General features: G+C 36.9%; 1 protein-coding gene across 2 annotated transcripts in view; it reads right to left on the bottom strand.

Annotated features, from left to right (window-relative positions):
• The window catches only part of LOC106878811 (uncharacterized protein KIAA2013 homolog), an 87286-nt gene that overhangs the window by 48799 nt on the left and 21032 nt on the right, over positions 1 to 17455 (bottom strand). The window contains exon 1 of one of the 2 annotated variants that reach the window (XM_014928152.3): positions 2547 to 2857. The exons of the other annotated variant lie outside the window; for it this stretch is intronic. Within the exon in view, the coding sequence (XP_014783638.2) occupies positions 2547 to 2689 (143 nt within the window). The 5' untranslated portion in view covers positions 2690 to 2857. Of the gene's footprint in view, positions 1 to 2546; positions 2858 to 17455 lie in introns of those variants that run through there. 2 annotated transcript variants of the gene reach the window in all.

Genomic DNA, 17455 nt, shown 5'->3' with positions numbered 1-17455 from the left:
TAAATAAATTTAGCATGTTGTACTTATAAAGATGTTCTTTAGGATAACGTGATAGAATAAAGTAAAATATAGTTATAAATAAGAGGTGTGTAGGTGATGAATTTTGGTTAAAGGGTTGGGACCTCGAAACAAAAAGTTGCAGGGAGCCTCTAAAAGACACGCAACAGAGCTACGCACTCTGAAATTTGTAGAGAATTTCGTTAATATATACATTTTTTGTTGGGTTTAAGCAATAAAGAATCTAAATCAACTCATGAGAATTTTTCTGTAAACTCCTCACCCACCTCTAATTATATTGGAATTTCTCACCACAAATTCCAATATAATCGTAATCAATACCACCTGAAGCATATTTGTAGCAAATTTCAATTAAAAAATATACATCTTTCTAGAAGTTATGAGGAAAGAAAATTAGAGGCACAATTGAGTCGGCATACCATATATATATGTACGTACATATGCACATTATTATTTACTATTTTATTTATCTATTATACATATACACACATACAAAAATGAACATTTCCTACAAGTGTGCCTCCCCACCACCGATTTTGCTTCCTCATAACTCAGAAAAATGAATTTTTTTTTTTTTTTTTTTTAATTTTTGGACCTTGTTCAAAACGGGTGCACCAGTATTTTCTTAACGAAACACTTTGAAACTTGGGACACTGGTAGAATGTGTCATATAAAACATCTTTTTCTCTTAGTCTTCTTAACAAAAAAACGTACATCGCAAGTTATTTCATGTTAAAGTTGTCGTATTTCTGTAATTTCAACCAATCACTGACGTCTATTCAGCTGAATAGAGTTACTGCTGACCGGTCATAAAAATGTTATTCCCTGTGACATATTTCATCCGGTTTAAAAGTAATTTATACGCATATATTGTTTATATAATAAATTACGCTGTGCGTATCTATGTGTGTAACAATTTTAGAGTTCGGATTCTAGAGTTAGGGTTAGTTTTAGGGTTAGGGTTGAAATGCCAGAACTAACGGGGATTAATACGATATAGACCGTGACAGCGCTAACTGTTTTCAACTGAATAGACGTCAGTGATTAGTAGAAATTATCGAAATAAGACAATTTTTTACATGAAATAAATTCGAATACAAAAATTTATTTCTGTTCTATAACACAAAATAGATAAGTATAGGAAGTTTGAAAGTCTTTCGGTACCAAAATCACTACATAAAACATAAATGAAAACTGGTGCCCCCGTTTTGAACAAGATCCGGATTTTTCTATAAATATACTTCAGATGGTGTAAATTCTGATTATATCGGAATTTATTAGGAAAATAGTTTTTTTTTTTTTTCTATGGGTGGGAAGAGGAGTTCCGAAAAATTCACACGAACTGGTTTTCTTTCTTCATAACTTTCAGAAAAATAGGTATTTTTTAATGAAATTTTCTACAAATACTTTTCAAAGTGTGTAAATTACGATTATATCGGAATTTGGTGTGGAAAAAAATAATCAGCACACACACATACATACTAACAAATACCACAATTTTTTTTTTAATTTTAAATTACATTTCGTATATATATGTGTGTGTGTGTGTGTGTGTGACGTGTGTCAGTATGTATGCGTATAAGCCCAACAACCTTTTTTTTTATTTTTTTTATTTTTCCATATGAAATTCCGATATAATTGTAATCTACACACTGAAAAGTGTTTATAGAAAATTTCATTAAAAAATTACCCATCTTTCTGAAAGTTATGAGTCAAGAAAGCCGTCTCGTATAAATTTTCCGAAACTCACTCGCCCCATCTTCGGAAAATTTTTAACCACATATTCCGATATAATCAAAATCTAGACCATCTGAATCATATTTGTAGAAAATTTCATTGAAAAAAAAGTTATCCATTTTTCTGGAAGGGGGCACACATGTGTAGGAATGCCCCACAAAAAAGAATCAGAAATATCAAGCGGAGTGAAGCTAAAAATGTAGTCTGAAAGCGGGTCGACACTTTTCCTGAATATGAGCTGCGTCTAATATGTCCACGAGTCTTATGTCACTAAATATCGAGTGTTTGTTTGTTTGTATATATGTGTGTATATAAATGTTTATGTATATGTGGTTATGTGTATATGTGCTTGTGTATATATATATATGTGTGTGTGTGTGTGTGTGTGTGTGTGCAAATATATATATATATATATATATATATATATATATATATATATATATACTTACACGCGAACATATATATTATAGAGAGAGTGTGTAGGCATGTATGTGTAATTATTCTACTAGTAAAGTCTTCGTGAAAACAACACAAATTCATACAAAACTAAACATAAAAAACACAAGCCAGTACAGCAACCTGCGGGGTGGGCAGTGCTAGCGCGCACGCACCTACATGCACGCACACACACAAACTTCAAAGAGAATCGTGAATTAACAGTATTAAAAAAACAAGCAAAACAAAACTTTAAAAACAGAAAAACATAGTAAAATACGTGACTTGAAACAAAGTTATAACAGCAAAAAATAATAGACTGAAAATAAAGTTTGCGTTGTTGTTGAAAACTATACCTAATTTTCTCATAAACAAAGTTTTGAATATTACCCCAGACGATAGTGAACATGTCCAACCCGACATAAATTGAATGTGATTGAAAGACTGAAGGAGTGAGTGAGTGAGTGAGTCGTATTACGTCACACACAAGGAAACACATACGCTCTGTGTACGAATACACATTATGTAGACAGGTGCAAGCGCGGCTGGAAGATAAGTGCGTTTCCCAACCATATGGTTCTTGGTTCAGTTCCACCGCATGGCACCTCTACCTCTTATTGTAGCTCTGAACCGGCTAAAGCCTTTTGAGTGAATTCGGTGAACGAAAACTGAAAGAAGCCCTGAGTGTGAGTGTGTGTGTATTGTGTGTGTGTGTGTGTGTGTGCATACTGAAAGCGGGTCAATACTTTTCCTCTGTGTGTGTGTGTGTGCATACACACACACACACACACACAGAAGGCAGCGAGCTGGCAAAACCGTTAGCACGCCGGGCGAAGTGCTTACAGGTATAGTTGAAAAAAAAGTTAAGTGACATGGCGGAGTGGAAGCCTGCCAAATTTTGGAAAACAGCTACATGTATCAAATATGGTCGGAGAGTGATGAGTTTAAGCATTTGGGACGATAGAGTCATATGGCACTATGTACTTGTTCTTGAGAAGTTCTAATTGTTTAATCCTTACCTGTATTCACCTGATGAAAACAGTTATTTTGCATGATGCAACACTTCTGTTCACAGTAATAAAAAAAAAACTTCTGAAACAGCTGTAGTGAACTACTATCCATCTGTTGTGTGTTTGTATGTGTGTGTCCACCACCACCTGACAACCAGTATTGGTTTGCTTACATCTCTCTAACTTAGTGATTCAGTAAAAAAGACCATTAGAATAAGTATCAGGCTTAAAAGGAAAAAAATGAAATAGGTACTGAGATTGATTTGTTTGACTAAAATCCTTCAAGACATTGCCTTCATGGTAGCAGTTCAATGAATGCAACAGGTTACATATACATATATAGGGAGATGGCTAGCAGGGAGGGATCCAGTGGGGTGGGCTGAGGGGCACGTGTCCTCCTCAAGAAAAGAAGTGTGCCCTTCCAAATAGTGTTATTACGCCCTTTTCTCCTGGAATTGTATTCCCTTCTGACCTTGTGCTCTCCCTTCGAAAAATTCCAGGGACTCCACCTGGCTAGATAGATATAAACAAAAATAAATGCTGGAAAAAGTGCATCCATTAAAAGAAAAGGATTTAGTTCTAGAGTGTTTTAAAAATTTACATTAGTAATTTACTAAATCTAAATGTGTATACATATTAGTAAGTTATTAAATCTAAATGTGTATACCCATTAAAGCAGAATGATTCTCCCCACACAATAAAATACGAATACAATCACACACACACACACATACACATGATGTTCATTCATCAAGTACAAAGAACTTGAAATAACCATCACATTCTCTCTTATTAGCTGATAAGCTATCAGCTAAATTACTTGGGCACTTGCTTAAGGACATCCCAAGCCCATCACTGTTTCTGGTGGGAGTAGGGGGAAGGGGTCTCAAAGAGCCCTCTCTATCCTATTTCGTTGGTGACAAGAGGTGGGATTTGAACTCAACGTCACCATCATCATCATTTAACATCCATTTTCCATGCTGGCATGGATTGGACTCGTTTGACTGAAAAGTGGTAAGCCTGGGAGCTACACCAGGTTCCAATCTGATTTGGCAAGGTCTCTACGGCTGGATGCCCTTCCTAATGCTAACCACTCTGAGAGTGTAGTGGGTGTTTTTTTACATGCTACCAGCACAGGTGCCATTGACCTGACACCGACATCGGCCACAACTCCAGTCTCACTTGGTTTGACAGGTCTACACAAGCACAGTATATCGCCAAACATCTCAGACACCTGTCACTGCCTCCATAAGGCCCAATGCGTTAACGGTGTATAAAGTCAAAACAGATGTTGAAGGCATGTTGTCCAATGCTCTGACATTCCAACACTGCATCACTAAAATCTGTCACTTTATCATCCCAGAAGGAATGAAAGGCAAATTTGGAGTAGGTAAGATCTGAATTCAGCATGCAGAGAACCAGAACAAGTTCCACAAGGTGTTCTAGTTGATGCTCTAACAACACCACACATTTATGTGGTTGCTGCCCAACCACACAGTTTCAGGTTCAGTCCCACTGCATGAGACTGAACATGAAATCAGGTAGTGTGTATGTGTGCATACACACACACACACTTATACACATGCACACACACACACACATCAAAAGCTAGCCAATGAGTTCAGAGTTATAAAAGTGTTGGCTACAATATTTTCAGGTATTTAATCCTTTTCACTGCACTCTTAAGATCAACTTTGTCTTTCATCCTTTCAAGATCAATAAATAGCATACCAGTCTACAGCAATGAACTATCAGAACTAGCAAAGCAGTGGACAGGATGCAATATCACATTTTGTGCACGAGTACCATATAATTCACATTATATTCAATGAGAAATTCTTTTTGCTACCATCAGAAGTAATAGATTTCTGAACTTTTTTCACCCCAGTCTTACTCTGGCTACTAATTTGTCAGAATATCTATTAAGTCGTCAGGATTAACGACACTTTCTGGTCAGTACTCGACTTCCCTCCAGGACAGAGGTCACTTGAGTACCACATGTACACACAGAGTGACAAAGAAATACACACACACACACACACACACACACACACACACACACACACACACACACACACATTACTTTTAATTGGATTAGCAGAATCATTAGAGTATCAAATATAAAGCTGTGCAGTATTTAGTTACAGCCCTTTCTGAGTTCAAATCATGCTGAGGTCAGCTTTTCATTCTTTCAGGGGTCAATAAAATAAAGTACTGATCAAGTTCTTAGATCAGTTTAATTGGCTATACTCCTGCCAAATATTTGAGACTTTGTGCCTCAAAAATTTGGACTGTGTGTAGCCAATTCAATATAATTTTGATATTTTAATATAACTTAGATGGCAAGCTGCCAGAACTGTTAGCATGCCAGGTAAAATGCTTAGTGTTATTTTGTCTACCTTTACATTCTGAGTTCAAATTTCACTGAGGTCGACTTTGCTTTCGTCCTTTTCAGGTTGATAATATAAGTACAATTCGAGCACTGGGGTTGATGTAAGCAGCTTATCCTCTCCTACAAACTTGCTGACTGTGCCAAAATTTGAGACCAATATTTAATATAACCAATCGTTATATTAAAACTAAAACTCAGTAAGCTTACATGAATAGACAGTAATACTTTAAAAAGAAGACTTCAGGCTATCTATAAATATTAATATTCTCTTATAAAAATACCAGCAAGTCAAAACAAACAAACCATATCAAATGATAAAAGGAGAAGGCCTAAGTCCAAAAGTCAGATAATATAATTTGAACTGAACTGTTCATTCAAGTGAATGAGAGGAAGGGATACAAAAGTTTAAAACTGCTGTACTCACACCAGTAGTGCGCACACACACATACACACCCCGGCATGCACACAAACACACACACACAAGTAGACATGAATAAAGTGATGCAGGCATAGATTCACACAGTCATACAATGACTAAGGAGTGACACAATGACAAGCACACACATATATTCAAATAAAAATGCCACGGTTAGCATTGTAACAAGACAATGGCAGTATTGAGACATCTCAGACAGACAGGCAGGCTTGCTTTTAGCACAGTTATGAAAATAAAATACATTACACATTTCAGGACAATAAAGACAAACATAAGGATTTTCCAATTTGTTTTTGTTACATTTCTTAGTAATGAGATAAAATCTAATTTTCCTTGGGTCTTTTCACTAAATGTTGGGGTTTGTAGGGAGAGAAAACAATTTTTTTTTTCTTTTTCAGGTAGCTTTTAATTCTATGGAGTGATGAAAGAAGGTTGCTCCTGGTGGGACATCAACTCAAAATACCAAGGACTATAGCAAAACACTGTAAGACATTTCAACTACAGAAAAATATAATAGTCTTTTTTATTTCTTTTTCTTTTCTTTTTTTTTGTATTAATTTACTCATTTATTCTTTTAACTCGTTTTAGACATTGGACTGGGGCACTGCCTTGAAGTCTGGTACTTATTCTGTTGGTTTCGTTTTTCCAAACTGATAACTTATAAGGATATAAACATCCCAAGAATGGTTATGGACAAATGAGAGACAAACACAAAGACATGCATAACACACACACACACACACACACACATAACATAGCTTCCACTCAATTAAATAAGTATGACTTGATAATATGCACCACACTTTCACTAATCATTTTAGGAGTTTGTTTAGTTGTGAGCAGGCAGTCACCTCCTTCCGTGTCACCTTCTCAGCCTTCCCATGCTGAACCCAAGAGAACATCTTGGATGTGGCAGCTAAAAGGAATGAGAGCTGATACCAAACTTCAGTCAAGTAAAGTGGAGCAGCATGAAATGAAGTGCTTTGCTCAAGGACATCTCAGGATTCTGTATAGATTTCTGTCTTCCAAACCAAAATCCCACGTAGAGCATTGATTAGCTCAGAACTATAATAGAAAGCACCTGTCCAAAATACTGCACAATGGGACTGAAATTGAAACCCACATGATTGCAGAGCAAACTTCTTGGCCACACAGCCATGTCTGCACCTGTGTTATTTTGATTATATATTTTTGAAACAAACTATGAACTGTTTTTAAAGGAGCTATACAAAAGGAATCCATATGGTCATTTACAATCTGGCAAGTACAGAAAAGGCCATGCTTTGCTGAGGAAGTCTAACAAGACAGAAACATACCTGGAGTTGTTACTCGTACCGGGCAACATCAGGTTGAAATAGTACTAGACACCAAACTAACATTTTCATCTCCTCACCACAAAAGTATTATTAACTACTTTTTTCCTTGCTACATTTAATATGACACTAATTAATCTTACTTTTTTGTACAGAGAAGTAATTTCTTTCAATCATTACAAAGGAAGTATTTTGCAGACACAGTTTTTGCAAATGAAAAGAAAAAGGAATATGCATTGAAAAAAATATCCTGACCTAACCATCTGTGAAGGAGATGTCTCGTTTATATTTGAGTCAGTTGAATTATATACTGACTCACATATCTGATGTTAAGATTGAAATTAAAGTTAGAAGTCATTGTTATGGGAGTAGTGGTGGTTGTGCGCATGTGTGTATATATGTGTAATTCAGGAATACCAAGGTAGAGATAAAAATATAACAGAAACACTGTTTACATTATTTACATTTGACGGATATTTGTCCTCATTTCGTTTGTTGTTAGCACATTTCAGCTGATATATACTCTAGCCTTCATCAGGTGTCTTGGGGAAATTTCAAACCTGGGTTCTCATTCCTAAGATATTTTTCAATGTTATTATTATTATTATTATTATTATTATATCATCATCATCATCATCATTATTATAATCATTATTATTATTCAGGTCACTGGTTGGAATCAAACTCGGAATTTTGGGGTTAGTAGCCCACGCTCTTAACCAATACGCCATATGCCCGTGGCGTAGTGATTAAAAGTATGGGCTACTAAACCCAAGATTCCAAGTTTGATTCCAGGCAGTGACCTCATCATCATCATCATCATCATCGTTTAACGTCCATTTTCCATCCTAGCATGGATTGGATGGTTCGACTGGGTTCTGGGAAGCCAGGAGGCTGCACCTATCTCCAATCTGATCTGGCAGTGTTTCTACAGTTGGATGCCCTTCCTAACAACAACTACTCCGCGAGTGTAGTGGGTGCTTTTAACGTGCCACCAGCACAAGGGCCAGGAGGTTGGCAACGGCCACGATCGGTTGGTGCTTTTTACGTGTCACCTGTCAAGGCGGCGTTGGCATCAGCCACGTTCAGATGGTGCTTTGTACGTGCCACCAGCACAGGGATCACAACTACAATTTCCATTTGATTTTCATTTTGATGTTGATGTACTTGATTCAATAGGTCTCCTCAAGCACAGCACGTTGCCCTACGATCCAAGGTACTTTGAATGGGCTGGGGCTGGTTATGCGAAACTGGTGTAGGACACAACCGTGAACTCACTTTATTTGCCAGATCTTCTCAGTCACAGCATATCTCCAGAGGTCTCGGTCTTTCGTCATTGCCTCTGTGAGACCCAACATTCGAAGGTCATGCTTCACCACCTCATCCCATGTCTTCCTGTGTCTACCTCTACCCCGGATTCCTTAAACTGTTTGGGAGTGGCACTTCTTCACACAGCTCTCCTCATCTATCCGTAGTATATGCCCATACCAGTACAAACGTCTTTCTTGCACGCCACATCCGATGTTTCTTATGTCCAGCATTTCTCTCAGGGCACTTACACTCTGTCATATGTGCACACTGACATTACACATCCAGCAGATCATGCTAGCTTCATTTCTTTCGAGTTTATGCATGTCCTTAGCAGTCACGGTCCATGTTTCACTGCCGTGAAGCATAGCAGTTCACACACATGCATCATACAATCTACCTTTCACTCTGAGCAAGAGGCCCTTTGTCACCAGTAGGGGTAGAAGCTTTCTAAACTTTGCCCAGACTATTCTTATTCTAGTAGTAACACTCTCTGAGCATCCACCTCCACTACTAACTTGGTCATCTAGGTAACGGAAGCTATCAACTACTTCTAGTTTGTCTCCCTGGAATGTGATGGAATCTGTTTTCGGAGTATCTGTGGTGTTTATTGCCCCTGTGCATCTGCCGCACATGAAAGCTATCTTCCTGTTTACCAGGGATTAAGTTAGGATTATTAAGCAAATCAAGTTCTTTATTTCAAACCAAACTAAGTAACATCCACATCAAATTTGGGCAGAATCAGTGTCGCTACGGGAGCACATGGGTTGGGAGTTTGATCGGCAGAGGTGATCAGGTTACACATGCCAGCCCTTTGAAAACACCACCCCCATCATCTAACCCCTCTTTGCCCATGGGTTGGGAACCCTTCCAGCAAGGAAAATAGAATGCCCAAAAGGGCTCCCGATTCTCTGTATCAGAAGCGGTTATAAGTATATATATATATATATATATATATATATAGGCAACACACACATACACACATGTACATACATACACCAATTGCATACATATTTTTTGTACGCATGCATGTTTGTATGTGTGTGTGTGTGTGTGTGTTGCCCGTATATCAACAAAACACTTTTTTCCTCAATGGAAAAAAAACAACATAGTCTTAAGCAAAAATTACTAGTCGCGAGAAGGGGACTTAACTCCTGTTGTAAACAATGGTGGATTTCTCCAACTTGAAAATTGTTAAAAGTTTTGGTTGAAAATTTATTTTTACTGCTATTCGCTGGTGCCTCTGGGAAAATAAGTTGACGAAAATACAACTAGGATCATGACGAATGTCCTCCTAAAATTGGAGTGGCATGCATGCTAATTCGTGGACGTGCATAAATTACATTCACGTACATGCACACACACACACAACCTGCCTTTTATATATACAGATGCTATGGTGGGTGCAATGCAAATTCATCGGAAGGGATTTGGTTTTGGTGCTGATCAGTTCAGACTGTTTGCAAGTATGTTGCAGAACAAATGCAGATTTGTTGTGAGCAACAGTGTCACAACAAGGGAAGCAGAAAGAAGAGAGCTTCATTTGATCCAATGCACTCAAGAAAGACAGATGACGAGATGGGAGGAACATGTTGAGAGAAAAATAAATTGGAATGAGACATAGAGGTGGACCACATCTCGGCTAAGTTTTCTGATTCGTTCATCCTATGATGTCTTGCCATCACCTGCAAATCTAGTAAGATGGAATGTCTCAGAGAATGATATATGCAAATGCGGAAAGGTCAGAACACTTAAACATATTCTTTCCAACTGTTCACTAGCATTGAACGGGTATACATGGAGACACAACCTGGTCCTTAAGGTTATCTTCAATGCTATAAAGAACCAAATTGATCTCAACAACAGTGGAGAAAAAAAAAAAACGTTGAAAGTACTAATTAGATTTCATTACCTTTGTGCGCTCAGGACAGCAGATCCATTTCAAGATGAAGAAACTCCTCATGAGAGGTGAAAAGTGGAATGGCTATTGGTATGTGGCTGCAGATTTACCAGAGTGCCAAGGACTCTTTCCCATCCCAGTTACGAAAAAACCAGACATTTTAATGTGGTGTGAAAGAAAGTGGTGAATCTAGTAGAGTTAATGGCTTCTCATAAAGATAACATGTACGCCACTCGGGCTCAAAAGATTGACAGTTATGTAAACCTCCTTAAGAAATGTGAAGACGCAGGCTGGAAAGCGGAGCATTTTCCAATCAAAGTCAGATGTAGATTTGTTGGACACAGTGTGAGTCAACTGTTGTTATCATTAGGCCTGACTCATCATAAAGTAAATACCACCATTACCGATATCCAAACTACAGCAGAAAAGGCTAGCCACTGGATTTGGTTGAAAAGAGACAATGATCGATGGCTAGAAGAATATTGAGCTTTACTTGATAACCAGTTTATCTAGCAAACGGGGCTTCATATCAGTGAAGGGGAAGCAGGGGGTATTCATGCCGTTGAGTGGTAGGCCCCGAAACGGCACACATTCTCTCCTGATGACCCTGTCTCTATCATTTGTTTTATACATTTATATATCGGCGTGGCTGTGTCGTAAGTAGCTTGCTTACCAACCACATGGTTCTAGGTTCAGTCCCACTGTGTGGCACCTTGGGTAAGTGTCTTCTACTATAGCCTCAGGCTGACCAAAGCTTTGTGAGTGGATTTGGTAGACAGAAACTGAAAGAAACCTCTGTGTGTGTGTGTGTGTGTTTGTCCCTCCCCCATCATCATCACTTGACAACTGATGTTGGTGTGTTTACATCCTTGTAACTTAGCAGTTCAGCAAAAGAAACCGATAGAATAAGTACTAGGCTTACAAACAATAAGTTCTGAGGTCAATGTTTGACTAAAGGCAATGCTCCAGCATGGCCGCAGTCAAACAAGTGAAAGAATATATATATATATATATATATATATATATATATAAAAAATATATATATATTTGAAGGTTTGGAGGTGATGTACAGAAATTATATATAAAAAATTAAGGTACTCAGAAACCTGGATGTTTGTACATTTACAGATTTTTATTAATATGTGACATTAATAAAAATCTGTAAATGTACAAACATCCAGATTTCTGAGTACCTTAATTTTATATATATATATATATATATATATATATATATATATATATATATATATATATATATATATATATATATATATATATATATGCATACATGTATACACACACATGTATAGCCCATAATAAATGTGTACCTTCCCAAAACTTGTGACATTTCTGCAGTTGCTGAACAATTTACATTATAACAATAAGCTTTATATTGATACCTTCTAAAGTTTTGTGCTGTACAAGCAAGGTGGGACAGCAGACAGTCTCGTTGGTCTGTATAGCAATTGTGTCTTGTTGAGGGAAACTAAGTTGTCAAGTTTTTATTGAAAGATGGTCTTAAAAACTCTGTCACAGAGTTAAAGCAAGTGTAGTGCAGAGCATTTAATCTGTGTCTGGCTGACACCTGTACCTGCAAAAAGTTTAATAAGATCTGCTTGGGAATGTGGGTTAGGGTTAGGCGTGAGGGTAAGCTGATTGTTAATGCACAATAGAAAAAATGCTATATCAAATCCTTATAATATGGTGAACCGACAGAGTTGTGGTGGAATGAGTTAGTATGTTTTTGGGTATTTATTCCAACTCTCAGCAGTCTTGAGTTCAAATCCCACTAAGATCAACTTTACCTTTCACTTTTAAAGGGCTGGTAAAAAAAAAAAGCTACCAATCAAGGGTGAAAGATTAGAAGGAGTTGTAAGAATATTGGACTAGATGCTTTGTGGTATCTGTTTCAATTCACAGTATGGCCTACTTGGGTAATAGATTTAACCATTCACCCAGTTTAACAGCAGCACCTGGTCCTTGAATGTCTTTAGCAGTTCCCACTCTGTAACAAGCATTTGGGTCAGGTTTCAAGTTTAGGGATATCTTCATCCGACCAGATGCCTTTTAAAGGGTCATGAACACTAAAAGTTTTTAAAAAATACAAAACCACCCAACATACCTCATGGTCCCAAGTTACGAACCCACCCTTAACCAGTCGATATCACAGTGTTTATTTCTTAGCAAACATAAGATTTCAGTTAATCAAAATCTTTTAGTTCAATTATGTAAAGAAAGAATACTTTGTGTTCCATTTATCAGCCTAACCCACCAACCTAGAAACAAAAAAGCTGGTTATTTTATTAAAACTGGTCCAAAGTTCTCATATTTACAAATGATTCAAAACAAATAGGTTGTCTACTTTTGTTAGAAATAGGGTCATGAAGCAGCATTAATTCTAAGTCATCATCATCATCATCAAGTTTTCCTTCATTTGTTCATACAATTATGTAATAAATAATAGGCTGGGTTACTTGACTTGCTTGACATGGAATGCCTTAATATTTCAGTAGATAAATAATATATATATAAGGTTTGCTCACATGAGGCCCTAACTATATTTGAAAGAAGGCCAGTGGGAGTATCATCGTCACAGATGAAACTAACAATAATAACATTCAACAGAGGGCGGGAGCTGTTTCAGCACTTAAATCAACCCTTAGTGCATTACTAGCCCATATTTTATTGACTGTGGGAGGATGAAAGGCAAAATCGATCTGAAAAGAATGAAAGGTAAAATATCTTGGTTGGATATGGCCAGTTTAAATGCTAAAGGGTTCAGGCATTTTATCAGGTTCTATAATCAACCCTACCATCCATTGCTGTGATAATAATAATAACAATGATACTTATTTATTCAATGCTTCAGTCCAATAAATATAGCAAATTCTTTATCTTATGAAGTGATAGACCCTTGTGAAACTGAGGAGTGAGAAAATAAAAACTGGAACTGTGAAGCTCATGTCTTTCCAAAACATAGTGGCAGAAAGGTGAACTTAATCCATCAGCCAGCTTAACACCACTATATGGCATCTTGGATGCCTTTAGTTGACTCCAGTCTGTTGCAAGCATTTAAGCCCGGTCTCCAGTTATTCCTCATTCCCTCCCACCCAGAAACGTTGGAGGCCCGGTAAATGGCCATGTGCACTGCTTCTCTCTAGACTAAAAGATAGAAAAAGAAAGACAACATTGAATGCTTACAAGAATCAAACATGGAGAATAATAGATTATGTTTACCAATATTTTAACCCTTACACAACAATGTTCGTCAGTTCAAAACCAACAAATGCACAACACCGACTTTCTACAAAGCTGTAAATAGTAAATCGAAGAGCCACTACACTGACATCTGAATAAAAGTCCATAAGCCTTGAAATGTGGATATTGGAGTTGTCACCCTTGATTTAAACATTTTTAGAACGTTGAGCTTGAAAGAGCAGGCTAAACGTGTACAAACATTAAATATGATTGCAAATACAAACATATTTAACAGATGCAGCACAGTGTCTTATTTCCTTTTGTTTATAAAAACAAACGCACACACATCTCAAGGGTTGGCCTCAGTCCAGTCAATACGTCTCAATACACTGGTATGTTATGCAGTCATTCTAAGCAAACTAAGAATTCCTTTCCTTTATATAGCTCTTTTCTTAATCATTTATAAGAAAAGGACACTGTGCATGACGTTTTTCTGGGCCTCAAAGACCTTGGAGGTCCCTAGCCCTAATGCTTACTATAAAGTGGACTCTATGGTGTTAAACAGGATGATGAATTAAGTCTACTACACAAATAAACAATGAGATTTGAACTCAAGGCAGAAAAAATATCACAAGCCATCCCACTTAATGCTCTAACGATTATACCAGTGTACCAGCCAAGACCTAAGTTTAGTACTTCAGTTAAAGACCCCACTGCAAAGATGAAAGGAAAAGTTAACTGCCAAGAGATTTGAAATAGTATTCAGGTGTCAGTGTAAATATACTTAAACCTTTTATACCATGTTCATGTTCGAATATACTTCATTTCAATAAATTTTAAAAATAAAGAATTTAGTAAAATAACTGTCAAGCTGGTTTTTGGAACATAAATTAGCACAAAATGTTGATGGAAGATTTAAATTTTGATAATATAAAAAGTTTGTATCAGAACTAGGAGTGGTCTCAGGCAGGCTAGTATCAAAAGCATTGAAATAGCTCCAAGGGATAATTAAGGGCTAGTGCTATGACATGATCTCATGGTATTAGTTGGGTTGGAAGCGAGGTTAATCTTCCCCTGGATGGTGTACAAGTAAGTAACATTACTAAATGAAATAAGCCCTATTCCTGACAAGCAAAGAATACTGAGTTGATATAAGATTATATTCTAGAGCCAACAGATATATAGCAAAACATACGCAGCAGCACATTACAAACATTTGCAATATCCAATTCACTCCTTATAACCAAGCAGACGCTAATGGTGAACATGAGAAATATAAATCTGTAACAGAGGCTTTATAGCAAAATTACAGTAATCGTTAGCAAAAAAGACCAGCTATAATAAGCATTAATAGAATAATAGCAGAATCTTGGACTTTATTGGTAATTAGTGATTATTAACAGTGGAGTAAATTGGTTTGCTTTTAGGAAATAGGACACATCTAACATTAAATTGTTTCTTTTCAACACAAATCAATTTATTCCATTTTCAAGCTAATTAGTGTGTGTGTGTGTGTGTGTGTGTGTGTGTGTGTGTGTGTGTGTGTGTGTGTGTGTGTGTGTGTGTGTGTGTGTGTGTGTGTGTGTGTGTGTGTGTGTGTGTGTGTGTGTGTGTGTGTGTGTGTGTGTGTGTGTGTGTGTGTGTGTGTGTGTGTGTGTGTGTGTGTGTGTGTGCGTGCGTGCGCGCGCGCGCGCGCGCGATTCACATATTTCTATGCATCTTTTCCCTTATAATTCCTTAATTTCAAACTCTAATTTATCTAGCCTCATATTACAAAATGATTATCTCCCTTGTAATAGCTGTAAGTATCAGAGAAACTGAGCGGGTAAGTAGGTAGGCAGATTTTTTTGTAGACTTTAGTGCTTTCACTGGTATTTATATTTGTCAAACTCAGGGGAAAATGAAAAGCAAAGCAGACTTGGGAGGATTTGAACTCAGACCATTAAAGGATGTAAGCAAACACTACATGCTATTTTGTTTGACACTTTCAATTTGGACTTCCAACACCATATTATCATTTATCATTTATCATTTTATATCCACTGTTGCCAAACTGCAAATGAGTTGGACAAGTCTTAAGGTATCCTACAGCCAGATACTCTTCCTGATGCTGACCTTTACTCGTTTTCATGTAAACTACTATATCCCATGTCTTCAGGCTGGACATAAACAAATACCACTGCCCAAGCAATGTCAATGAAAAGATGGACTTCTATATAGCTACAGTATCAAATTCCACTCACATATTATTGACCTAAGGCTATTAGAAGGTACTTGCCTAAGGCGCCATGAAGTGGGATCAAACCCAAAACCAGAAGGCTACAATGTAAACTCCTGAACTTTCAAGCTATTTATTATTTGTAAATAGCTCCATTGAGCATTTGAGCTCAGAGAAGAGTCCAACAATCCAATCAATGGTTCACTACATTTAGGAATGTTAGCATGACAAAAATTGTTTGTACACTTTGTGCACTCAGCCTTTAGAAGGTTGTATTTCTGTCTATTGAGACAGTTCAAACTAGCAATTGAAAATTTAGGCACATGCAAGTTGTCAAACAAATTGCACTGAAATACATACATTCATGCATACATACATATCTTTGATGAATACATTTATGTGTGGCAGATTTGAACTTCCCTTAAAAGGATGTGACAAACTCTACCTTTAACAACCAACATAACTGGATATTACCTAAAATACAAGCCATGGGTTCTACAAATTACAAAAAAAAATATGGCTTTGTAACTTTCAAAGAGAATACTGTCATTGTCAACATGCCACTCAGTTCAATACATCTGTCAATGTCATCAGTTTGGGAAAGCATGTAAATGTCATAGGTACTGCTTCTCCTCTTTTGACTAAGTTATAAAATAGACACACATACACATAGATAATCTTAAAGTATCACAAAAGGCACCTCAAAACACTCACTAAGCAGAAAGAGAGAGGACATCTGAGTCAAAACAAAGGAACTCTAATAGACAACAAGTAATACATAATATTCATCATGAATAAGTCTAACTTACCGCATACCAAACACACCTATCAGCCCCATATCAGCTAAACAAGAACTCACTTAATACAGGCACTATCAAAAGTGGCTGCACATACACAATATATAGAAAAATGTTCATGGACTTTCTTTGCAGCAAAATAATAAAAACTACAAGAACTGCTTGGATACATTAGAGAAAGACTATTTACAGCCAACTTAATCAGTTACCCATGAAAAACACAAGACACCTCAGTGATATCAATAGTCAATAAGCTTTGATAAATTCAAAGGAGTCGAGGTTACTATGCATTGACCATGTCCAGTCTGACATTCTTCTCTGTTGTGGCCAATGCCACCTCGTTCAAATCATATACAAAAGATTGACAATAACAAACCAGAAGCACTAAGCTGTGACACTCACATTGTAGACAGTAGAGACCACAACACAACAGAAGGAAAAGGGTAATGTCAAACTAGAACCATTGAAGCACGGAGAATCAGTGGTACTGATTGACAGGTTGTTGAGGACACCTATACCTGCATACATTCAAATACATTCTAGATGTAATCATTCCTTCCATCTTTTATTCATAGAAAGTGTATCTCTTTTAGAGAATAGGATAAACGCCAAATATTGTAAGAATACTTCAAAAGGTGATTAAAAAATGCAATTTGGCACACTTATTATTTAAAACATGCTATTTCAGATAGG

The sequence above is a fragment of the Octopus bimaculoides genome, chromosome 5, assembly GCF_046866305.1.
Source record: "Octopus bimaculoides isolate indiv1 chromosome 5, ASM4686630v1, whole genome shotgun sequence".
In the NCBI taxonomy this organism is placed as follows: domain Eukaryota; kingdom Metazoa; phylum Mollusca; class Cephalopoda; order Octopoda; family Octopodidae; genus Octopus; species Octopus bimaculoides.
This window is presented reverse-complemented; position numbering and strand designations above follow the sequence as displayed.